Source organism: Phalacrocorax aristotelis, chromosome 2 (genome assembly GCF_949628215.1).
Source record: "Phalacrocorax aristotelis chromosome 2, bGulAri2.1, whole genome shotgun sequence".
Taxonomy (NCBI): domain Eukaryota; kingdom Metazoa; phylum Chordata; class Aves; order Suliformes; family Phalacrocoracidae; genus Phalacrocorax; species Phalacrocorax aristotelis.
Window position 1 is genome coordinate 143,185,768 of NC_134277.1, and position 25,192 is coordinate 143,210,959.

Below are 25,192 nucleotides of genomic sequence, written 5' to 3' on the forward strand. Positions count from 1 at the left end.
GACATGGAGATAAGCCAACTCAACTGGCTTGTCTGTACACACATGTAGATTTTTTTTACAGTGTTCTGGGTGTCTTAAAGCCATGGTGCATTGTGCAGCCATAAAAACTGTGCCTGCGTTTACCAGAGTATAACTGATCTTGCAGCTATGGTGATACGGTCTTAAAGCTGAAGCGAGCATTCTGAAATATGAATTCTAGAATATGAACTTTGTATCATGTAGTGAGAAATACTGCTGCTATTTCTGCCATGGTCTGTTGCTTCCATGAAAGCAAGATACTGCTACACTAAGCAGTTTTTTTCAGTGATGATCTAATAGCACTTCATCATGATATCACTGTGACCCTTAGATGTGGCTGGTGGACACAAGTTATGCCTGTTAATTAGGATTTTGATGATTCCATGTAGCACTTGAAGAATGATTACAGTTTAATTACCATCCTGTATTTTCAACATAACCTCCTCCCCAAACCATAAATAGCTATTGGCTTAGGACCAAATACATTAAATTCATTGAAAAATCATTAAAATTATAGTTTAAGATGGTTATATTTTCTTTTAAGCAGTGCAGTTTGTTGCCTGTTTCTTGCCTCAAGTAAATTTTTTTTAAGTGTTTCCTTTTATGTCTAAGTCAGTCAGTTACTTAATGTGTTAGCCTTTATATTTCTTGAATCTTCAATGTTAGCTTTTTTTTTTAACTGAGGTGGCATTTTCTGTACCATATTGATTATTTTTTTTTTCTTTCTGGTGTTTTTGTACATTTTCAGACACCACAATAGTTACGTGTTCCCTACAAGGACAATCTGAAGTAGTTTTCCAGAGTCTTCAAAATTTCAGACTTTTGGTAGGATTTTTTTTGTTTCTTTTTGAGAGAAAGGGAACTACATGAAGGCCAGACTTAACTGAAATAGTTTTGTATTATATTACCAGAGAGTGGAATAAAAAGATGTAATTCACGTAAAATCCCATCTATACATCTCAAAAGAATAGTACCTTAAAAACATAGGGCCAGATTGTGAACCATTGTAGTTTTTGAATACTGCTTAGAGCTGCACAATTCAGTTAGATCTGGAAAGTACAAGAGCTAAAAAGTGGAAAGTTTCGAGTTTGTCTGAATACTTTGCTTCTAATAGCTATAATGTCTCTCTGCCCGTCTTCCACACTGGGGTGACAGGAACGGGGCACCTGCTGGAGGTGCCGTTCCCTCTCCTCCTCCTCCTCCAGGGAGGAAGCACAGGCAGCAACCTCGGAGCAAACACTGGCTTTTAGATGGTTACCTTTCAGCAAGGTCAGCCTTCCTCCAAGTGACTTTTCCACAGCCACCCTCTGCAGGAAACTGAACCCTATCTCTTCTCTTCCATGTGGCTGCAGCTTCTCTCTCGAAACATCCCTTTCAGCAACATACAGTTAAATGTCAGCACCAGCTTATGCACCTCTTGGTACCAGCACTGGTTGTAGACATCTCTCAACCAGAGTAAACAGAAGTGTTTTCCTTAGTGCACTTGTATCAAGTTCTAGGTATCAGCTGTATTCTTGTGGCTGCTTGCTTTGCCAGTAGCTATCTCAGAAAAATTCACCAACTATTGGCCATATCAACTAATGTTATCCAAAGGTGTCTTTTCTCCTGGTTAACGCTGAAGTTTAATGAAGCACAAAGGAAAGAAAACCAGTATTTTTTTCCTGGAACTCTTGAAGCTTATATGTGCCACTGATTGGCAAGATCTCTGGAGGGCCGCTTCATGGCTTATATGCTTAAAAACCAAAGACCTGGAAGTGTTTCCACAGAAGTTGTTTATGTGAAGAAAGATGAAAGTTTCAGCCAGTTATTCCTCTTTATTCCTTTTTCTGGGAATAAGGATGTCTTTAGAGGCGCTGAGGCATTTTTTGAGCTGGTCTGAACTGGTAAACTCCCTTTCCTTCAGTGGAGCTGGGGCTGTTGTGATTAGCTGAGGAGATCTGATGCTGAAGAAATTACCCTTCATAACTGCAGGTAGGGTGTCCGAGGCAGTAAGCTTGTGCAATGTGCAGTTTGCCTGCAGCTGTGTCTGGCAGCTGCCACCCTCCCCAGCCCTCTGCAGTTTTTAACCTTTTGATCAATTTTAACTAAATTTGAAAGAGGCATAGAAATATTTAGAATATGAAGTTCTGGTATGTTCTTTGCAAATGGGTGATTGAGGAGAGATGGGTGAGCACATTTATGTCCCAGCTGAGGGAAAGGCAGGAAGGAACTCTGCTTTTATCCTTTCCCTGTGATGACGAATGCCTGCTTAATCAGCACACGTGTAGCTTTCCTGTAAGCCCCAGAGGCTCTTTCTTTTCAATCTGTCTGCAAACGCTGTGTGATACGTAGTAAGTATTGCTACGGCAGCAGTGAGAGTGTTGTCTGGGGTAATTTAGAGGTAATGGGAAGGCTCTGGGGGTGTTCTAGGGAGGAGGGACTGAGGGGCTCCCATCTTTAAGCCGAGGGAATCCATGGGGTATTGCATAAGCTGTGATGTGGTGTGAGGGAATTTGGAAGCTGTAGAAGAGACAGCACTAAAGCAAATTGGGGTCTCCTAATTTTGCAGAACAACAGCTGTGTTGCTAATTACAGTCTAGAAACCTCAAACCCAACTGGTTTTCAGGTTGTGTTTATAATTCTCCAATTTTACATTTGTTAGTCTGTGTGCAAAAAAGGTGTCTCTGGGGATGCCAATGCCATTTGCCTCAGCATTTTCATGTTAGTCCAGTTAGTGCTCTGCTGTAATTTGAAATGCAGTTTCTCTTGTCCCCATGTCACATGAGGTTTACAAAAGAACCTGCCTTTCCAGAGGAGATGAAAGACTAGTTAAGCAGGTACTCATCATAAATTACCATTTATTTTGGTGCAGTATTTTGCCTTTAGTTGGCTATATGGGTTGGACAGACGGCCTGTGGGACTTGATCCTGCGCTGGATGTTGGTTGCCAGTTTCTGTGAAGGAGGTACTTGTGTTCCTCTCCCATCATTTCAAGCCTCCTGCTGCTGCCATGCTGGTCTTGCTCAAGACCAGTACTTGTGTACAGTGTATTTGAGCAAGAAGCAGATAGTATGTACCCAATGATTTCAGAGCGTTAGCTGGTGCTGCCTCTTTGCTTCTAATCCAGTTGTGTTCCTGGACCGCTTGGCCAAGGGGCATTTCCCAGGTGAGGCCACAGGCGCTCTCCCCTGTTCCCACGCTAGGGAGCGCCCTGCCAAAGCCACCTCGCATTCCAGTGCTAGAAACACAGTACTTTTATCCTTAAAGGGAGCTTGAGGGAACTGAATAATGACAATAACAGAGAAAGGTCTTTCGAAGGTGGTCGTATGGCAGTGTCAGCTTTCCAGGCATAATATTTCATGCCTCCTAGGCGCAGTAGAGATCCCATTGGAGTTAGAGATGCAGTCAATTTGGATGGATGAATTTCAATGCTTTCTTCTGAAAACCTTCAGACATGATAACTGTTGTGTCTCTTTTTAATTAAAACAGCTGGAGCCAATTTTTTTTTTACTGTTGAGAAGCTGCCAGGGTCTGCTACTTGACACTACAGTCTAGTTTATTTTCAGAGTCTCATCTCTGCTAGCACAGGAGGACTCAAATAGTCAACAGGTTTCTTTCAGCAACATTTACCCACAGGCACTCTCTCCTTGTTCAGAAATGTGTTTTTCACCTTTCCGTGGATGTGTTTGGGTCTCGCTTGCCCCATCACTAGTCAGCTCCTGGTGCCCTGCCAAGCCCAGAGGTATACATATGACTACCAGCTACTGCCCACTCTGTGTGTTTACGGGGTGCATCTCCGGAAGAAGCCCAGTGGCTTTGCTGTGAATTTGCCAAATCATAAACTAATTCTCTCTCCTTTCGATTGCTTGAACCATAGCAGTGTGTAAGGCATTGCCAGTCATTGCAATCTGAACTCCTGCCTGTGTTGAAGTAGTCAGTACAGACTTCAGGAAAGGCTGCTCTCCAAAGACCACTGTAGTGATGGATTGTGATACAGAGTAAAAGTTACCCACTTTTGCCGTTGTCTCGTGCACTGAGCTTGTGTTCAGCCATGTTTGCATGCCACATGAGACCAGGAAGTCTCCTGCTCGGACTGTGCCTCCCACTGCTTCTGGGAATACTGGTTCTTCCATGTAAAAAAAAAATATTGCTATGGGAAGCTGCCAGAGCCAGCGAATACCAGGCGTCAAGTAGACGAACAGGGCACATTTTCCTCTTCCACACCCAGGGCAGGATGCCTGATGCCATTACTGCTAGAGCAGCCTGATGAAGGAAGGATTATTGTTGACAAAGTCTAATCCCAGTCATCACACCTTTTACACAGCTTTCCTGCATTCCTAGATGATGATCCATATGTGCACAAGAAAGGGAGAAATGTATGGTAATAGGTGCTATGCCTACTTCCCCCTCTTTGCCAGCATTATGGGGAAACAGAGTTTCAAGAGTCAACTTTCCTATAGATGTAGACATGAATCTGGAACAAGCAAATCTCTGTTTCATAGGATAAAGGCACAGAAAACTACAGAAATGTTTTAAAACAGTGCACGTAAGAATTTTAAGGTACTACCTGAATTACATTTTATGTAACTCATAAGGACTTGATTAGACAGTTTTTTTCCCTTAAAACTTATTTAAAATTGAAATTGTAACTCTCATCTGAATTATACCCATGACTAATGTGACTGGAAAGCCGTAAAACAGATTTTTCTGCAGTTCACTGTAGTCTTTGTATGAAGTTACATTTCTGGAGTCCAAATTCACTGGCTAATATATAAGGACTAAAGATATGTTTTATTAAAAAAATGATCACCAGAGTCCTTCCTTTTCTGCTAGTTTAATTGAAGTCATATAACTGCAATTTTAACCTACTTGCCAAAAATTTTGTTAAATGTTTTTCTGAATTTCCTATAGCTGTGTGGTGTAGTTGTTTGCTCTCTAGGAGATAATGTTGTGAAACATGATTTAATGACTGCTTTTACTGCAGGATTTTTTTTTTTATTAAATATGCCTGATATTAACTCCTTGTTCTTACATTCTTTCCACTTCCCCAAAGTTGCGTATTTTATCCTGACCTTCACTTTTTGCAAATATTTTAAATCTACTTGGTATAAAATATCTGCATGTGCTGTTACACTACAACTGCATTTATTGCTTTATTTCAACATTTGGTTGAATACATATTTGGCATATACTTAAATCTTCAATTTCCTTACTGGGTTGGCATAGCAAAGGGGTGACTGCAGACATACAAGGTTGTTAATCCAGCAGTAAATTTAGGCATATAGCCCTCCATAACAATGTTTCCCTATGCCCTGTGGACTGCTGCTTCTCTGTAAGCTTTAATTTACCCAGGAAATTAAAGATATATTGTGTGCTTTGTTTATATATAAAAATCTTAAAAACCTGGCAACAGAGGCTATTGTGACTTTTTTTCAAATGTGTAACATGGCTGATGTGGTGAAATGCTGAAATCCTTCCCAGATGAAGTCAGAGGCATCTTGTCCTTACCGTCAGGTTTTTTAAGGTACATAGTTTCAATAGAGGGAGACAAGTGTGGCTGGTGCATTTTCTGACTCATTAGCTCTGAGGCAGTCTAACAGATTTGGGTTTTTTCTGATCCAAAGAGCAGGGCAGCAGAGGCAGAAGGAAGAGCCACCACTCAGTAACATCAAACGATGGTTGATGCTTATAGTCCCAAAGAGTGAGGGAGTGGGGCCCTGCAGTGCCTTTTCTGCTCCACAATTTGATGAGATGTCTACCTTTAAGGAAGGAGGTTTTCCTAAAGACTTAAAAGGTGCGTTTTAAAGGTGGACAGCGTCCTCTCCCTCTTGCGGGACTCAGAGAACACGGCAACAGGATCAGAGCAGGGCAGGGAGTGGAGGCATGCTCTGCTGACTGGGGACTTTGCTGTGTTACACCTAAACAGGCAAGCAGCACGTTTCCTTTTTCTTTTTTTTTTTTTTTTTTAAGATATGACTTGTACTGACTTCAAGACACTACACTAACCAGTTCTTTGTTTAAAACCCCACGTGCAGAAGAGCACATTTGTCAGTGCTTCTCGTCTGAGCTGTCCCTGAGCTGTGCTGCCAGGTGGCAAGGAGGTGGCCCCCGAAGAAACCCTCGCTCTGGCACCATTGCTGCTTGGCTTGGTTGCAGCCCATTGTACCAGGCTCAGAGCTGCGCTTCCCTCTTCTCCCCCCATCTCCCCAGTCAAAAGGCTTAATCTGTGTTATTTTTAGTTACTAGAATTGCAAATCATTCACAGCTTTCCCCTCCACTCTTGTATATCCAGCTCTTTCCTTGACATTTCCTCTGAGATATTCCATTGCTTTCTTAAAATAAATCTACCTAAAACTTCTCACGTTTCCCACCTCCACTCTTCTGTAAATATGCCCTTTCTATTTTGTTGTAAACTCATCAGCCTCCCAAAAACCAGAAAAGTAAAATTGCTTGGATTAGTCCTGGTGTCTCACTGCACTGCCATCAGTGCCGCTGGCCCGCCACTAGAGCTCTGCGAACCCCAGTCCTTCCCTAGGCTGGCTCACCTCAGGCCTTGCTGTTTCCGCATGCCCTCTTTGCAGGGGCCTATCCAAAAACCTGCTCCCAATCTGCAGCTGTGGCAGAGTCGTGTCTTCTTACCCCTCAAAACATATGAGCATGCTGCCAGCCTCATGTGAGATTAAGCTGCAGTGCCCAGTACCTTCTGCCTCCGCTTTCATTTCACACTCTCCAGCCCCTGAGCTGCCTGTTTTCTGCTTCTTTGTGTGATGCCACATCTCTTCTCCAGGGGACCTCATTTGTCTTTACTCCAGACCTTCAAGACTCAGAGGTTTACTTGCTTTCCAGCGCTACCTTGTGCAAGCACCTCATCCTCAGTACTGAAACAGAACCCATATCAACAGAGAAAAATCAAGCAGATTGCACTGCATTACACTATTTTAAGAAGACAAAAAGGCAATTTCCCAAGAAAAAAGCTGTTTCCCATGTCTAACTTGAGCTTCACTAGAGAATTAGAAATATATCATAGTCAGGGTTTAAGTAATGCTAAAAGGTTTTTTAAAAGGTGTGCTTTGCATTACTTTTTTGAAGCTTATAACTTTAATAGCCTTGGATTTTCTCCATTAATCATTATTTTTCACTCAAAAACAATTTCTTTTTAAATAAATGCCTAACTAGACAGTTTTCTGCACAAATAGTGAGAGTAGTTGTCTGAATCTTAAGAGGATTGTATTTGTAATAACAGAATGAAAGCCAAAATCCTGCTGGAGATGACTTCTTTGTCTTCTGAGGAAAAGGTCTGGACATCATCAATTAATTGCATTATTACTGTCATTCATCCTATATATTGCAGTTTATTGCTATAGGTGTGTGTCCTTTGAAATTAGCCAGAGAAACAGGATGCTAAGGGGAAGAGCTTTTTCTCTAAAACAGAGCTTGCCAATGCCACAGAATACAAAAATTAGATAGTATTCTCTAAAATACTTGTGAATATTGAAATCTTCCTGTCTTCTGTTTCACAAATTGTCAGAACCCTGTCAGAAAAAGCAATATAATTGGGTAGCAAATGTTAGGAATTTATGCACACTCACTTTATTGGGATCTTAACTTATTTGGACCTCAGTTTGTTAGGACCTCTAGCAGATGCCAAAACTGTAGAGTAAGTATGGGCTCTTACTCTGGAAATACTACAGAAGACTGCAACGGCAAAACTGTGTACAGTCCATTACAAAGGAAGAAAAAGGGCTTAAGAAGTTATTGTGGCTTGGTGAAAGTGACCTTATTTGATAGTCCACTTGAGGTCTAGACCAGAGTATGGAATATTATAGCTAAAAATATCACTGATATGAAAAATAGACAGTGTAATGAGAATGCAGTGAGAGCTAAAATCTGTAACTTGCTGTGAAGCCCAGCAGTTTAATCGAACCAGGAGACAAAGCATTTGCTGATATTCTGGAAATTTCAGAAAATATCCTGTTTCCCAGTTTGTTAACAAGTGAAACAGTTTCCACGTCAGCAGATCAAATCTAAAAGAAAATTTTAAAAACCCTCTGAATATTTGGCCAGATTAAACAAAATTAACAGAGCATTGCTAGCTTGGAGGGTGTTCCGTGCTGAAGCTAGTTCTGGTTCCATCACTGCTGCACTTTGCTTAGTTTTCATCAAAGTCCATTCTTTATTAATCTGGGTGGTTCTTACTGTAATACTATTAATAGGGCATATAAGAACTATAGTAGTAATGACATAGAGTATTACATAGCAATGAACATCATACAGTTCAAATCATTGGCTATTCTCACCCAAAATCAAATCTCCTTGGGGTACACATCAGACTTCCCCAACCTTCTGCTTTACCCACCAAGTGCACCCAGGTCCTTGGGCAAAAGCAATCCCATGAATGGGTTTGCCTTTGCCCGAGGCAGAAATAACCCAGACTGTCCTCCCCAGAGTATTTTTTGTGTGCACTACAGGGACTTTATCCCCTTCTACAGTACGTAAAAGTGCTATAGGCAAGGCCAGCCCAATTGGCAAATCCTCTAGTGTTGACTAACCGGGTGGCTTTTGCTAAATGTCTATCCCAATGTTATGATGTCCCAGCACCCATGGCTCTCAGTGTAGTCTCTAACAGTCCATTGTATCGTTAATTTTTCCCAGAGGCTGGTGCATGTAGGGGATGTGATACACCCAGTCAATGTCATGCTCTTTGACCCAGATGTGTATGAGGTTATTTCAGAAATGAGTCCTGTTGTCTGACTCAGTTCTCTCTGGGGTGCCATGTTGCCACAAGACTCACTTTTCAAGACCCACGATAGTGTTCCAGGCAGTGGCATGGGGCACGGGGTATGTTTCCAGACATTCAGTGGTGGATCTACAATTGTAAGCACATGGCGCTTGCCTTGGCGGGTTTGTGGGAGTGTGATGTAATAAATCTGCCAGGCTTCTCCATATTTATATTTCAACCATTGTTCCCCATACCACAGAGGCGCTACCCACTTGGCCTGTTTGATTGCAGTTCATATTTCACATTCATGGAAAACCTGTGCAACAGTAGCCATGGTCAAGTCCACCCCTCAATCATGAGCCCATCTGCATGTCGCATCTCTCCCTTAATGGCCTGAGGTGTCATGGGCCCACTGAGCTATAAATAGTTTACCCTTATGTTGCCAATCCAGATCCACCTCAGCCACTTCAGTCTTCACAGCATCTACATGACGTACTTTTACAATGAGATTTTCTACACGGGCAGCAATATCTTGCCACGATGTGGCAGCCCAGATGGTTTTGCCTCTGCGTTGCCAGTTGCTCTGCTTTCATTGCTGTAACCACCCCCACACTGGGCACCAAAATGGTCTGTCGTGGATTAACACTAGTCGGCAACCAAGTACCACCCAGCCGCTCGCTCATCCCCCCTGCACCCTCTGTGGGGTGGGGAGAGAGAATCTGAAGAGTAAGAAAACTCATGGGTTGAGATAAGAACAGTTTAATAATAGAAATAAAATATAATAATAATAGTAATGAAAAGGAAAACAATGAGAGAGAAAGGAACAAAACCCAGGAAAAACAAGTGATGCAACCACTCACCACCCACCGACCGATGCCCAGCCAGTTCCTGAGCAGCAATTGCTGCCCCCCAGCCAACTCCCCAGAGTTTACATACTGTGCATGACATCATATGGTATGGAATATCCCTTTGGCCAGTTGGGGTCAGCTGTCCTGGCTGTGCTCCCTCCCAGCTTCTTGTGCACTTCCTTGCTGGCAGAGCATGGGAAGCTGAAAAGTCCTTGACTTACTATAAACACTGCTTCACAACAACTAAAACATCAGTGTGTTATCACATTATTCTCATGCTAAATCCAAAACACAGATACTAGGAAGTAAATTAACTCTATCCCAGCCAAAACCAGGACAGAGGGGATTTTAACGATGCATAAAGGGACTGCTAGTGTGTTGTATGCAAACCAGAGCAATTAAGAATTACTATTGGTACAGCTAATTTGACCCTAAATATGCACCAGAAATTGATTGTTTTTGGCAGAAGGCTGCTAGTAAAGTCACAAGAAACTTGGGAAATTTCCATGAAAACTGTGCAACAAAGAAGGCACAGCAGGAGAGAGGATGGGGAGAGCAGGAGGCATAGCAGGGAGGAAACTCAAAGACTGAGACACAGTTTCCTAAGACACTATTTTCACACAAACCCAGTTGTTGCTGCAATAAATTAAAAAGGATGAGGACAAGTTAGTAATAAAGAAACGTGTAAGTGCCTCATTAAAAAGGATAGTAGTCATGTATTTGTAGATGCAATGTGTGTTCCAGCTTCAAACTCTACACCTGAAGGTTGTCATCAAAGGAATCCTCTACAACCAGAATGCCATCATGTGAACGAGCCATGGGTGACTGGTGTATTAGGTGTGTATCAGGGCCCCCTGCAAATTGTTCATGGAATAATTTCAAAGATAAATCTGTGGCACAGAGTATCATATAATCATAGAATCATTATAGTTGGAAAAGTCCTCTAGGATCATCAAGTCCAACCATCAGCCCAACACTACCATGTCTCCTATACCATGCCCTGAAGTGCCACATCTACAGGTGAGAGCGTCAATGTTTGGTAGTATGCCTGGGAGAAAATAAGTGGTGTGCAGCTAAAAAGTTCAGCTCCAAATAGCAGTGGATGGGACATGGGCAATAATCTGCTGCAGTTAAAAGCACAGAACTTGGGCTTGGTAAGGTCATTGTCTTGCTTGAGTAATTTCAGCTGGTACGAAACACGTTACACAAGTGGAATTTTGCTGTTGTAACATAGCTTAAGGAAGGGAAGTGTAATTGGTATTACATCGGGGGCTTAACAGAGATCCCATTAAATATACTATTCCATTCTTGTTTACAGGAAACCGTGCTGATATTTGAAATGGAAGCAGATTGTACTGCTGTGTTTGATGATGAATTCTTGTCTTCTTTAGCAAACTGTGGAGTACTGGTTTTATTTTTATTTTTTGCTGTGGCAGAGGTTTTAGAAATTCCAGGCATTTTATGAGAAGTGCTTGCGTGATAGAAATATCCCAACTAACGTCACCCAATAAATCCCCTATGTCTAATCAGCTGCAAACCTGAAAAAGCAATTTAATGATTATCAGCAGCATAATCACATATCTTGCTACTTTATGTATAAATACATAAATACATTTAAAGAAATTCCAGGCCACAGGATGATAATGCAGAAAAATGTGTCACTCGTGATGTTAAATGCAGCAATGGACAAGACTAGAGGATAATATATCAGTATATACCTCTCCCTAGCAGCTCCTGAAGCAAATACATCAGTGGCTCAGGCAGTATGAGAGAGTAAGGGATCTGGGACTGCAATTTCTTCTACTTCATTGCTCAGTGCAAGGCTTTGCTGGGCCATTTATGCAGGATCTTGGGAGGTTTAAGCTGGCAAATCTCTAAGAAACTTCATGGTCTTCACAGCTTCAGAGCACATGGTGGGGGCTACAGTCATTCTTCTTTTTATTGGATACCAGTGAGCTTCACCCCCATCTTTGTACTTCTAAGGAGCTTCTCCTCTCTTCAACTAAGGCAACTTTTTACGGATGTTCTTAAAAATCAGGATGGGTAGGAAATAAATTCAGCTTTCAGACTGAAGAAATAGAATGTACTTTAGAAATTAAAACCAAGAAGATAGTATTTTACCACTGAATACACTATAAATGCAAGTTAAAATACCTGCTAATCTACTCACATCAATTTGCAGTTTGCTTATACGCCCCATGTAAGCTGGGCAGCTGTTTGATTTGCTTCTGGGTGATCCCAGTGCCTTGGCTTGCAGGGGAAAAAATCCTTTTTCACAAAGGTGGAGTGCTTTTTGTATTTTCAAGAGCTGATCAGTCTTATAGCAACATGATGGCTTCTCTTGAAGAAGTCCGATTAACCATCACACACTGCCTTCTTAGGAAGTACTATATCTTTGTATTTAATCCTCCCCATCAGTAAGGACTTATGTTTATAAAGTGGGAAAATATCTACTGAAGGAAATCTAGTACTTACACCTCTGATCTCTATTTTGTTTTAAGAAAAGGCACAATTCAAGTTCTTTCTCCTGGCTTATGTGCTATCTTGCGGGTGAAGCACGTTTGGTTTTTTGCATTACAGATGACAGAAGAGCATAATTTGTCTGTGCTTGTACCAAACCATACATTTCAGCTTTGCTGTGGGGGAATGTCTCAATTCTATCAAGCATGAGCAAGATATGTAGGGCATAAAATTCAGGTCTTGTATAGCATCCTGGTAAATATCTTATCACAGGGAGATCATTCACATGTGTAAGAACATGTGTGGATTTAATAAACACTGTCACATCTAGAAAATATTAATTTTAGATTTAAAATGAATGTAAAATGTGTATATATATGTGTGTGTATGTGTAAGACCTCTATGTTATTTGCTGATATTTATCTTTTACATAAGTTATCAAAGAAAAGCTTTTGGCAAAAGACTTCATTGTAGTTCAGGCTGAACTATTTAATAGTTAACTGAACTAGTTAATACCACTTTGTTATAAATCATTTTTTCTCGAACATTTGGTATTTTGGCTAATGTAGGCTTGCTGCTGACATCTGCAAGCGTGAGCACTCTATGATTATTTAAAAGAAACAGAAAATAGAGTCAGTTAGAGCTGCATCTTAGTATGACTGAAGTGTGCAGAGCAATCATAAACTATGTTACCCCGAGAAAACAAAAGGGCTGCAGCCATGCCAGCACACAGAAGGAATATAATACACCAAGTGTCCTGGTGTAATTGCTACACACGTTTCCGTAGTTATAGATTGACCACATCAATGTTTTTATTTCATCCTTTAACTTAGTAGCCCAGGTGCCCTATAGTATTTCTTATGCTTGGGATAAACCACAAGAATGTAGAGGCTGAACAGTAAAATGCACCTTTGTGCTGAACTGTGACTGTTTCCCAGTTAAGGATAATGTAGAGGGGGGAAAAAAAGCTACTTCATTTTTGTAAAACATTGGAGGTTTGTAAATTAATCTGTAGCTGGAGGAGGATGTATAGTTGTTTTGGTTTTGATTTTAGTTATGTGAGCTTAGAAAGAACAATTTATTTGAGTACCAGCTATCACCTCCTAAATCTTATCCTCCTGTAAACCCCTGCTATTCTCTTTATTGGGATGCTGCAGTAGGATGGAAACTGGGATTTCAGTGGTTTTGAGAGGTGCTGAGCTCTGCAACTTTCATTTGAGTTACATAATCTTGGATCCAAGTGACCCGGGGAGGACACGGTAGGATCCCTGTGCTGATCCATCAATGAATGCAGTTATTACCGGCTGCACTTTGCCAAAATGGTCTGTTTAAATGTTCTGGGTAACTTTAATTTTTTTTTCTTGTGATGTCCTTTTTGCTAGACTATGTAATATGTCATTTCTATAGATAAAAAGAAAAAAAGGCGCTATTTTATTTGTGAAACAGTTTTCCTTGATTTTAATATTTGCTACCTACCCCTCTACATGGTACACCCATCACAGAACATGGTTTTCTAGTCCAAGTGCTATTTTATCATGCCTTTTCAACACATATTTAGGCTGTGATCTGCAAGACTTCTGATCTTGTGGAGATGATGCCTTGCTTAGGAATCATTCGTTCTTAAGAAGCAAGCCAAATAATTAAACTTAATTAAAAAAAAAAAAAAGGAATTGTAAATTAAATACAGTATTGTGAATTTTTTAATAAAAATGTGCGTTGAGAATATTCTTAGCAATTTTACTTGTGAATATTGGATTTGTTTGACATTCTTTTGTCAGAATAGCTGTGTTTTTAATAACAGGTAGGTAAATACTTTTCACTTTCAGATTAAGATAATGAGGAAATTAAATTTTCCTCTGTAGACTTTGCATTTGAAATAACTGCCTCCATAGCTTATATATTTTATTATTTTTTTTTTTAACTTCCCCACTTAATTTCAGTAGAACACACAAGTGAATCTGCTGACAGAAATCTGTGAGATTGGAAGAGCTAATACACCACCTCTGGGACTGGAAAGACTGAAGCTCAGCAGGTCTTTTTTATTTCCCCAACTTTAATGGCAGATGCTATGATGGGCTAGGAGGGGCCCAAAAGTATCTCAGATTTCTTCCCCACAAGAGAGCTGAGATCTTCTCAAGCTCCTGCAGAGCAAGAGAGATCGGCCAGGGTTATAGCCCATTGGAGCCGAACATGACGTGCCTGATCACTGACCGAAGTGCCCCCTTGGGCAGCAGCAGCACACAAAAGCATCTTGATTTTCCCCTGGGAGGAGGCAGGAGATGCTGCTCCCCTGTGCCAAGCATCTCCTACCAAAGCTGCTTTCACAGCCTTGGCATGGTGCGGTGGAGACTGGGCTTCAGTGCTGTGTATTTTGTGATAAGACAAACACACCTCTATTCGCCACTTTAACCACAGTGCCATTGGGACTGTGCTACAGGACCAGCTGCTCTATGCTCTATACCCAGCACCTTTTCTTCATTACAGCCACCTCTTCTAACCAAGCCGCTGACACATTTGTGGTTATTTTGGGTCTAAAATCTTTCTAACTTCAACCCGATTGCTATTTTATTATCTTAATTTTACCTCACTGTCCATCTGGCTGATTTGAAAAGCAAAGGAGGCTAATCCTGCACTGTCATGATCTGGGAGAGGAGCAGGGAATCCACTGGGGTGTGTGCGGCGGGGTTGTCTTTAAAATAATGAGGTTTGCCAACCATTCTGTTTACAGTCAGCAGATCAACATTTAGAAAATACACCTTTAAACCACTCGTTTGCACTTCCTTCATTATGAAATATTGGAAAATCCAAGGTGTTTTCTTCACGTTTTGAGTATTCCTTGTGTACTCTGCCTTCAGTTATGAGGATTACTGGCCTGTAGTTCCAAGAAAGAAATCTTCAGTTGATTTCATTGTGTCAAGAGAAAAAAAAAATGGTCAGGTCTATTTGTAAACTTAATTCATTTCAGCCAAGAAATGAAATAAGTTTTGATAGTAATACTGCTATTATTTCTCCTCAGCACAGAATTGTGTGTAGTAATTTATGCTTTATCACTTCTGATGGTATCCTCACTGGTTTTTCTTTTTTTATTTTTAATAGTTGGGGGGGCCTTATTTTTGCTCAGGCATAATTAACTTTACATTGTACAGAGAACACTATTTATTCTTGGTCTGTTTGCTCTTCTGTGCTCTCAGGTTTGCTGTCTCAAACGTATGCATTTATGAATACAATCAATCAAATAACTAAAGAGCAACAACTTCTACCTGTTCAGATCTGCCATGGCAGAGATGGTTTCAAAATTTATCTGAGAACCTGTCCTTACTGAGCTACCATAGCAAAATACGGAATGGCCTTGTGTTTGCCTTGTTTTAAAAAGCTGTGCATACATTCAGCAGCCGATTGTATTTCAGATTCCAAAGTACAGATTGTTGCTTTTCATTTCTCTGATAAAAAGCAAAATGATATTGCAGAGTCCCTCAGTTCTTGAAATGGGTAAACATTTCTACAGAAAAACAGCAGCTCATTTTCAATTAATTGTAATAAATTAACCATGACAAAGCAATGGTAATTCTCATGAGAATTTGATTTGGATCTGCTGAAAGCAGGTGCATATTACTCGCTGCAGACCACCACAATGGCAGCAGCATATGTCTCAAATCTATCAAGGTAGTTATTTTATGTTATGGTTTTCAGGCACCTACAATATGTCCCTGAAATGTGCTTCTCTTGTGCTACTGCATCTGGTAGCAGCACCACAGCAGCCCACTCCTTCCTCGCCTGGGCTCTCTCCCCACACCCCAGTTCTTTCCCCCAGACAAACAAAAAGTACTCTCAACAAAACCTACACTTGAAATGGGGTGCATTTGGTGAGGCTAGAGATGACTGAATAAAACCCAGGCTTTTCATCCATTATGGGGTGGTGACCAATGCAAAAAAAATTGCACGAATATATGGATATTTAGTCCTGAAAACAATATTTTAAATTATGTTTTAGGACTTCGGCCAAAAAGGACTCTGCGCTTGGTGCTATGGACGGCAGAAGAGCAAGGAGGAATAGGTGCTGAGCAATACTATCAGTTGCACAAGGTAAACGATGTCCTCAGATGATTTGCTTGACAGCACTTTTCTCCCTAGTCTTGTGACTTGCATATAATTCTTGTCAAGATGTTCAGCTTAATATCTCACTGAAAATAGTGATTCCAGTTCTGCCTGAAAGTGGATTTTCTGGTTTTAACCATAAATGCAAACTTTGTTTTACATTTAACAGAAAGTGATGCAACGACACACACACGTGTTCCACTTGACCTAAGATATTGTCACAAAACTGTTCTGAAACAGTTATTTTATGATGATATCTGCCATAGCTTTCAAACAGTGCTAACTTTCTGAAAATGAACGACAAATGGTTCACATATGTTGGCAATATAAATAAATTTTATTTGCCTTATATATTTCTGCTTCTTTGCATTTCCCATAATATTTTACAATGTAAACCATAAAATAATACAAGGAAAAGTCTTTGCTATCTTATCTTAGTAGTGAGTAATCTAAAATGCTCTTTGCCAGTTATTAGTTTTATGGAATTTGGAACATTTTAAATGGTTGATTTCTGATGGTGCAAGGAACACACAAACTGTATGACTGGTTATCAGGGTAAAAATATTGTGTATTGTCACATCTGTCTCTCCTGCCAACAACTGCCTTGCCTTTTCAAAGTACCTCATGACTTAAAGAGCAGTTGCATAAAACTACTTTGGAGGTAAGTCTTTGGAATGTGTCTGTGGGTTTTTCCCAGTAAAAAATATGCTGTACCTGTGTGACTAAGCTAAAGTAGTTATCTTTTATCCTTTTCCCTAATTTAGCAGTATTATTCTCAGCAACAGTTAATATATCCAAGGCAGAGACAAGGTGAATGCAAATGTGTTTAGGAAGTTACCTGCTGTACAATAGTATGAAAGCAGACTTAAAAGCAATTCCTAAGAGTATGTTTTTAATGGTAAATAACCTATCAGAACAAATAAATGGAAATTTCACTTTGAATCAAATTCATTGTGATGAACAAAACTAAATCAATTTGCATCTGCAATTGAGTTGTCAGAGATAGCATTACAGTGGTTATGGTTTTCCGGCTAATTGATGAACAGTCAATTATTTTCCACTAACTTGTTTAAAATTACTAATAAGTGTATTTAACTACCCACGTATAATGTAGCTCCTCCTTATATCTCCAAATTATAGGGGTAGCTCAGCTCTGTCATTTGAAGAGGTACCTAAGAGCTTGCTTTCTGCGCTTCAGGGAGGTGACAGGTTGGAGTTTAGTATGTATTAAGGACAATGGATTTACCTCTGGTACTCCAGTATTCAGCAGGATTAAGCTGGAATGAACTGTTCTGGAACACATAGCACAGGAAAGAGATGCTTCTCATGTACAGAAGTGCGTTTTGGAGGAGCTGGAGGGATGCTCTGTACCTAGTGCACACTGCTCATGAGACATGAATCATCACCTCTGTAGATTTCCATGTCAGAAAATAAGCTCCATCCTATGGCGGTGGTGTCAGCAGCACATGAAATTGTCTCATGCACGTTTCGTCTTTTGCACTTCACTGTTGCCTCTAGGATTTATACTCAGATGTAATATCAAAAAGCAGGCTTAAGGATCAAATAGGGAAATACAAAGCAAGCTGAGTGTTGTTTGAAAGATATTTGGTTACTTTGCTTTTAAAAAAAATTGAGACAAAGATGTATCTCAATTTTTGCTCTGCTGATGCGATTCCATCTGGATATTGTGCTCTGCAAAGAAAGCCCAGTCTAACTTCACAAGATTTTGTAATTTACATGGAGAATTTAAGCAGAAATTACATCCGTCTGTTGTTTGTTGTTCTTGTTTCCCCCCTGCCATGTGATCTGGCATAATTATAAATTGATACAACTGTAGGACATTGTGTTACTCATAATAACAAAACAAAACAGATTAATACTGTACTTTATATTTAGCATGAAAAATAACTTAACCTTTTAATGATTTACTTGCGCAAATTTCTGGCAATTAGAATAGTATGGCATAAACATTGCTTGCTGATGTTAATGAGTACAACTTAACTAAGAGTGGTATTTAAGGACGCCTTGTTAAATGAAAGATGGCCTGTATGACTCATCTACATAGCTGGGCTTATTATGACTTTAGTTCATAATAAGTAGAAATATGAATGCAGTAATTCAGCACAGACAGACATGGATTTCCTTGACATTGTAGATTACCTCCTCATGTCAGTAGCAGTGTGGCAAGAGAGAAGAAATGAAGACAATATAGTACTGGACAAGTACAAATGCTCTTACTTTTGTAGCTTATTTATTTTTTCTTTCAATTTAATTTCAGGTCTTTCTTCCTCATCCATCATTGTAGGTTGCCACTGCTAGAAAGTGGATAAGTTACTGCAGAAGCAACTGAGATAGCAGCAGCATAGCAGTTTTACTATGGTGCCAATAATTAAGTCATAGCCCTGCATAATAGTATTATTTATATCACTCAAGTATTTCTGTAGAGTCCAGTATTATAGTTTCTGGTTATTAAAACTAGCGATAGAGTATATTGGCTGTTCAGAGCTTGTAAGAGAATGTGAGAGCTGCCATATTGTGTTGACCAAGATCTCAGTCTAGCATTGTCTCCTATTTCTGATAGCATCCAGTAAAAAGATGCCAAGGAAAAGCTTGTTGTCCTACTGCAGTCAGAATAAGCTCAGACACATAGATTGCTCAGGCAACCATGCTTTCATTTTATCATGTAGTTTTCTGGAAAGCATTGCATGGTCCTCATCTATTGTTTCCTTTGTCTGATTTTCCTAAGACTTTTCCAAGAGTTGAAAGCCAAGTATTGTCCAGCAGTTTCAGTGCCTCCATTAGTGCAGGGGTGCCTGCCACCCACCAGTACATTGCAGAGCACCTGCTCAGTTTTGGCCATGGGGTAGAAGCCTCCCAGGGGAATCATCACCATGTTTGCTCCCAAAGGAGATACCTGCTGAAGTGCTCACTGCTTTTAACTGTTAGCCAATAATTAGATTCAATCCCAGACTGGAAAAAAGCCTGATTTTCCTTTACAGTAAAGACCCCCTATCTTGATGAAGAGTAATGAAATTGAAGGCCCTAAGTGTAAATCAGGCTTCAGATCTTGGGGTTTGACACTACATCTGAAGTCTTTGCCCAGTGCTTAGTGTTGTGTAACCCAGTTGCTGAGTAGGGCTCTTACAGACAACACGGTAAGTAACTTCAATAATGTGACATTACAACTGCTGCTTTCCTTTCCAAGTTGAATGGAAGAAGCAGGAGGATTATGGTTTAGTAATTCTAGAGGACCTCACATTGCAGCTATTCAGGACAGATTCTCCTACAACCTTTAGCAACGGTACCTGAGTGCCCTCCAGTAGGGTTTTTAAGTTATTCGTATGTTTACTCTAATGCTGTCTTCATGAGGGGAGAAAGAAGTATACGTAATGAAATGTCTGTCCTCTTTTTGTTGCTTTCGACTAGTTTCTCTGAAAGATCTGTGTACCATGAAGACAAGGTTACAGTTATTTACCCAGCTGAATTCAAGGACTATGAATGGCTAATAATATTTATTTTGGAATAGAAGTATTCCATACAGTCTCCTGGTAAAGCAAATACATTTTGTAATTAGAAGACTAAGAGATCCTAGCCCACATTCAAATTTACTTTAATAACTCTGTTGTGATCATTGGAGGCATTAATGTGTTATGAATTTAATTCAAACTGCATTAGAGAAGGCATTCTTAAAATATTTCTGCATGCTTTTACTCCTATCTTGATGAAGTTTACAGTACTTACCTAAATTTCTGGTGCAAATGCCATACACTGTTTTAACTTTTTAGGAAAGCTTTAACTTCATTAAAAATATCAATCACCAGTGTTCACTATGGTTTCCTTTTTGTGTTTATTACCAAGAAAATTTGACATTTTGCCCAAGCTGGGTCTGCACGAAAACAGGACTTTGTGAAATGTTGGTATCTCGTTGCTAATTTAAGTACTCTGTTGATGCTCACACGAGGTTTCTGCTGTGATTTGCTACTGAGTTACTTTCTCTAAGAAGCAAATATCAAGGGTTCTTTTATCCCAGCGAAACATGTTGACCGTTTGCCTATTTTTTGTTCTCAAGAAATACTCTCTGTAATCAAAAGTTCTGTAAAATTACTGCTTGTTGTTTTGACCACTGCTGTCCTATTGATCCCTTTCATTGAGAAATTAGAGAGATGCATAAAAAGAGAAATGTTCAGTTACAAAATGTCAGAAAGAAAATAATTGCTCTGTATTCTCCAGATTCACAGTTAACAACCAGAAGTACCCTTGATTGTGTTAAGGACAATAAAGCTAGCATACTTATACAATTATGTTTTACACCAGTACTAGGACAGTAGGAATTAATAATTCTTAATATTGAGGTGTCACAGCCCTAGAGAAGGCTGCCGAGGAAACAACATTTTACTAAAACACAAAAAGGGATCGATTCCTTACCCTGCCTGAAGCAGGGAAGACCCAGAATCAGTCATGGCAGCGTGCGTCCTGGCTACCTAGTCTTCACTCCATGCAGGGAAATTTCATACACGGCTAGTGTTGGGAGAACTTCTGTCTTTGTACCTTTCCTCCCTTTTCTTTCCCTCATGCAAGTAGCAGAGCTGCCATCTGAAACACTGTGAACTGGTGGAGACATCTTCTGAGGATAGCCGCTCTGCTTACATACAGATGCAGATGCTCCCCACCACAGGTCCTTGGTGCCCTGGGATGTTCTGTTGTAAGAAAGCTGGGCTGCTTCTGTCCAAACTCCCCACAGCTGTGCAAAAGAAGGTTGTTGCCTTTTGTTGGCTCTTTGTGATGATCTTCCTCATTGACTTCTTTTCATTTTAACATTGCACCTCTTACCCAGATGAGAACCTAAAAGCATTCTGCATAAAAACAGGAAATATTAACGATGTGTGTGCTGTGATAATTTCTAAGGTGTTGCTGATTTATTGTTACCAATCTGTTACTGGAAGTTACGGAAGGACTTTCTTATTGAAAGCAGTAGATGTTGTCTTTGGCTGAAAAATGGAAACCACAATTTCTAATTTTGGCAGTGTTGCCTATTTTCAAACACAAACCTAAAACCTTTCAAAAAGGGACAGTGGTGGGACAGAGTCATTCAGAGTCATAGACGATATTTTTTGTATTTGAGCAGCAAAACAGCGTAAGTTATGGAACATTTTCCAGGAAGAGCACTTTTCTTTGATATGCTGCTTTGTCAAAGAAAAAACCTCCCAAGACAAGGCTGCAGGTAATCTGATGCATACCTTACGCAGCCTGCTGCTGTCTTCACAGCTGTCTGTTTTTTCTTGCCTACCATCCCAGAGGACTTACAGTACTGAATGGTCATCTCTGTGAGTGCTGGCAAGTGTCTGCAGAGAAAACAGTAGAGGTATTGTACAAGGCAAGGCATGCTAGTAGTATGTTTTTACTGAGTGAAATGCTAATAAGTATGTGACCAAATCCTGCTCCAGGGCTGTTGAAGTTACCAGGACTTTTATCATTGCCTTCTCAGATGTCAGAACTCTGTAACTCTGATAGAGAATGAGCCATAAAATCTGTGGACTTCTTTAGGGACTGCTTTCCCACAAAATGTGGCAGAAAAATATTTCATCTTTTAACAAAAGTATGAGCCTTATTCGTACCTTGTCATGTATCAAAAATTGTGGTAATCTTCAGCTTTACAGCAGCTTTCTCCCATATAATGATGGGGTGATTTACAAAGATTTATAACTCACAGTGTTCCTGTTTTTCCCTGTCTTCATTCAAAAGAATGTAAGCAGTATGATCACGCTTGTGGCTGATGGTTATTATGCCTTGATGCTGGTGCATCGCTGCTTCCTAACAGCTGTTCTGGTGTTTTTTCTCTAGTTTCCATTTATGCTGTTTTGCTTCATTTGATCCTAGACAGCAACTCAAAATTACACTACACCATGTTTATATATTATTAAATGCTTTGAGGATATTATTTATTTTAATTTTTTCTTTTCCAGCTGTCACATCCACTTAGGTGTTTCCAGTGTTTTCTCTTGTCTTTCCTGTAGTCTTAGTTGCCAGCCTAAAAAAGCTGGGTGTTGATTTAAACACACTTCTAGTACTACAAGTGGGATGAGCGTCATTTCACTCTAAGTTCTGCAACACAGTTGTTGCCATGCTATACTTGGATCCCAGCTGCTCTGAGTCAAGTACTGGAATACAAGAGTACAAGTATTGGCGTTTCCTAAAGTTAAGTGTAAATCAATAACAAAAAGCTGAAAATGCACTGTCGGATTAACTGATGTCCCTTATTACTGGAACAAATTAACCATTAGTCAAGGACAGTGCTTTGCCATTACAGACTTCAGTATTTTCTCTGTAAAGTGAGGATTTTTCTCAGTGGAATGAAAAAGAAAACCAGTAAATGAGCTATTGGACAAGTAAAAACACTCTATTTTAAATAGCCCCAAATTACTGAAGGCTTTTAGGACAGCTGTTCCCTCCCTTATCCTTTCAGGTATCTCACTGCTTTAGCTGGGTAAGGGGAATTGCCATCAGTGACTCGGTACATTAGTCATGAGATGTTTGAGTCGAATTTAACATTTGGTAAGAATTAAGAATTGGCATTTCGACTGAATAAGCAGCTACTTGTATGCTTGGGATTGCCAGTGTCTACTCTAGATGGAACGTTTCCTACCTATAAAAGTATGAGTCATGTGTATGACAAGGGTTTGTTTTCTTAATTAAAAAGGTTTGACTGTATTTTCATGTTTTCAAGTGTTTGCCTTAGAGATGAGAAGCACTTATATTTTTAGTTTTGCTTAACAGAGATAAAAACGGATTGTTTATAGAGAAAACAGAATTAAAATTAAAAAATTAAAAGTGGGAAGAGTATTGGCAAGGATTGTGCCTATTTGTGTATTCAATGCAAATAGCAAGCTATAGAAACCAATTTTCCTATGCAGTGGTTATTGTAATGTTTCATTTAAAAATTCAGTCGAAGAGCTAAACATGATAAGATAAAGAGAGGTGACCTCTTCTGTGACCGAGTCATAGGAAGATAAAGGATAAAAGTCTGGTTTGATGTTCAGAGAATTAGGCAGCAGGTTACACCAACAAGATTTAATTTTCTGGTATGTGCTAAGAGAATTGGCACAGTATCAAGATGCAGCCAATGGGGTTACTTTCAAAAAAAATTGAATAGCGAGTTTAAAATGCTTATTTAAATGATACATTCAGTATGGGGAAAAATCAGAAAAACTGCTGAGCCTGCAGTTATTTTACAAAATCTTACTGGTTTGTTGTGCTGTTCCCTTGACTTAGTCAAAGGAGCAATGTACAGTCTCACCCAATGTACAGTCTCAACTGCTAAGTGGCAGTTATTCCTGCACCACACAGGGCAAAGGACAATGGAGCAGCTTCCCTATAGCATATTTTCCAGCGCATATTTCTTTCTGTGTAAGTAGAAACACCATTATACATGTACAAAAATGGGTATGGTGAAACCAACCTAATCCCCTTCTTTTTAAGATTGCAACTTTCAAACTCGACAGTGAGTTGTTTTATAATTAATCCTATCTTCTAGTGGATGAAATAGGGAAAAAGCTTTCTCAAGGACACATGGTACTTCAAGAGGTTGTGACCTGTTTCTTTTTTGTCCCCCAGTGAGTCCAGTTTCTCTCCCCAGGGCATCTTGTTTATGTGCCACTCCAGCACGTTCTCAGAACTGAACAACTTTCTTACAGAGCGAGAATATGGTGTAATGTATTGTGGGTGGTTTGTTTTCTCAGTTTCGTATTAAAAATACATTCAAACATTTATATGAGAACACACAGCTGAAGGCTGCAGTAATTCTGCCATACTAGCAGTTTATGAAGTTTTGGAACTTAGGAATGCTGTTCTTTGGAGTGGTAGGTGAGATTTCTTCTCAGTATCTGTGCTATCCCCATGCTCACTCTTCTACTCACCTCACTGCCCTGAATAGTCCCTTCCACTTGCCTAATTGCTCCTACTCGTTGCAGCTTCTCTAAAAATGAGCAGTCCTGCTTGAAGACTCAGCCAAAGAGGCCATTTCTCAATGATTTCTATCATTGTATTTATGCAGAGCTCACTCTAATTAAGTTAGCTTTCATTGGCAATTCACCAGCATACTAAAATGTGTATTGTCTTCCCTGAGTCGTGCTCCTTGGGCTTGTGATGAAAAGAAGATTTACATGTTGAGACATTCCTTCTGTTGTACCTGTGACTTTGGAGCATCATTGGTCCCTTTTACTATGCAGTGTGCTTTTCTTGGCCTGCTTCTCTCCCATTATGTTCAGAGCTTCCATGAATCACAATTTCATATTGAGGCTCATGACCTGCAATGCCTTTGATACTGTCTCCCACAGTATCCTTCTAGAGAAGCTGGCAGCTCATGGCTTGGACGGGTGTAATCTTCACTGGGTAAAAAACTGGCTAGATGGCTGAGCCCAGAGAGTTGTGGTGAATGGAGCTAAATTCAGTTGGTGGCCAGTCATGAGTGGGGTTCCCCAGGGCTCAGTTTTGGGGCCATTCTGGTTTAATATCTTTATCAACGATCTGGATATATTCCTGAGTTAGCAGTGAATACCTCTGCTATGTTAGAACTTGTTTCACTGAAAAGAGAAAAGTTTTGGGAAAGCAGAGTGTAAAACACAGTTCTTTGCAAATTCTACAAAGAACTTTTGAAAACTTACATGACTATCACATTCACAGCCACCTGTAGTTCATATTCGGTTTTATATCCAGAAAAATGTGAAATAATTCTGTACTGAATTGTAGGCTGATGTAAGCTGTTAATGACATGGATCTGTTACTCACTGCTATCACGTATCTTTTGTAATGATTTTCTTGTAATAACCCATGACAGCCATGAAATTCTGGAATGAGATCTGGGCACAGGAGTAAAACCTGCAGTAAGTTTTCTTAGTCACATTCAAGATAGTCTGAAGTACAGCTTTTTTCTGCTTGACCTGGCCATAAACTGTTTTATTTTGCAAAAAAAGTTATGTGCCTCTCAAAAAGAGTGAGACCTTCCTTCACATAAAGTCCCTAAGTACTTTATTCCAATTAAACCTTTGTGACTCAGCATTCTGAGTGTATGAGAAGCA

At 39.9% G+C, this 25,192-nt stretch overlaps 1 protein-coding gene across 1 annotated transcript in view; it reads left to right on the forward strand.

Annotated features, from left to right (window-relative positions):
• Nucleotides 1-25,192, forward strand: part of CPQ (carboxypeptidase Q) — a 169,893-nt gene that overhangs the window by 111,954 nt on the left and 32,747 nt on the right. Inside the window, exon 7 of the mRNA XM_075085462.1 lies at nt 16,015-16,106. Coding sequence (XP_074941563.1) covers nt 16,015-16,106 — 92 coding nt within the window. The remainder of the gene's footprint in view (nt 1-16,014; nt 16,107-25,192) is intronic.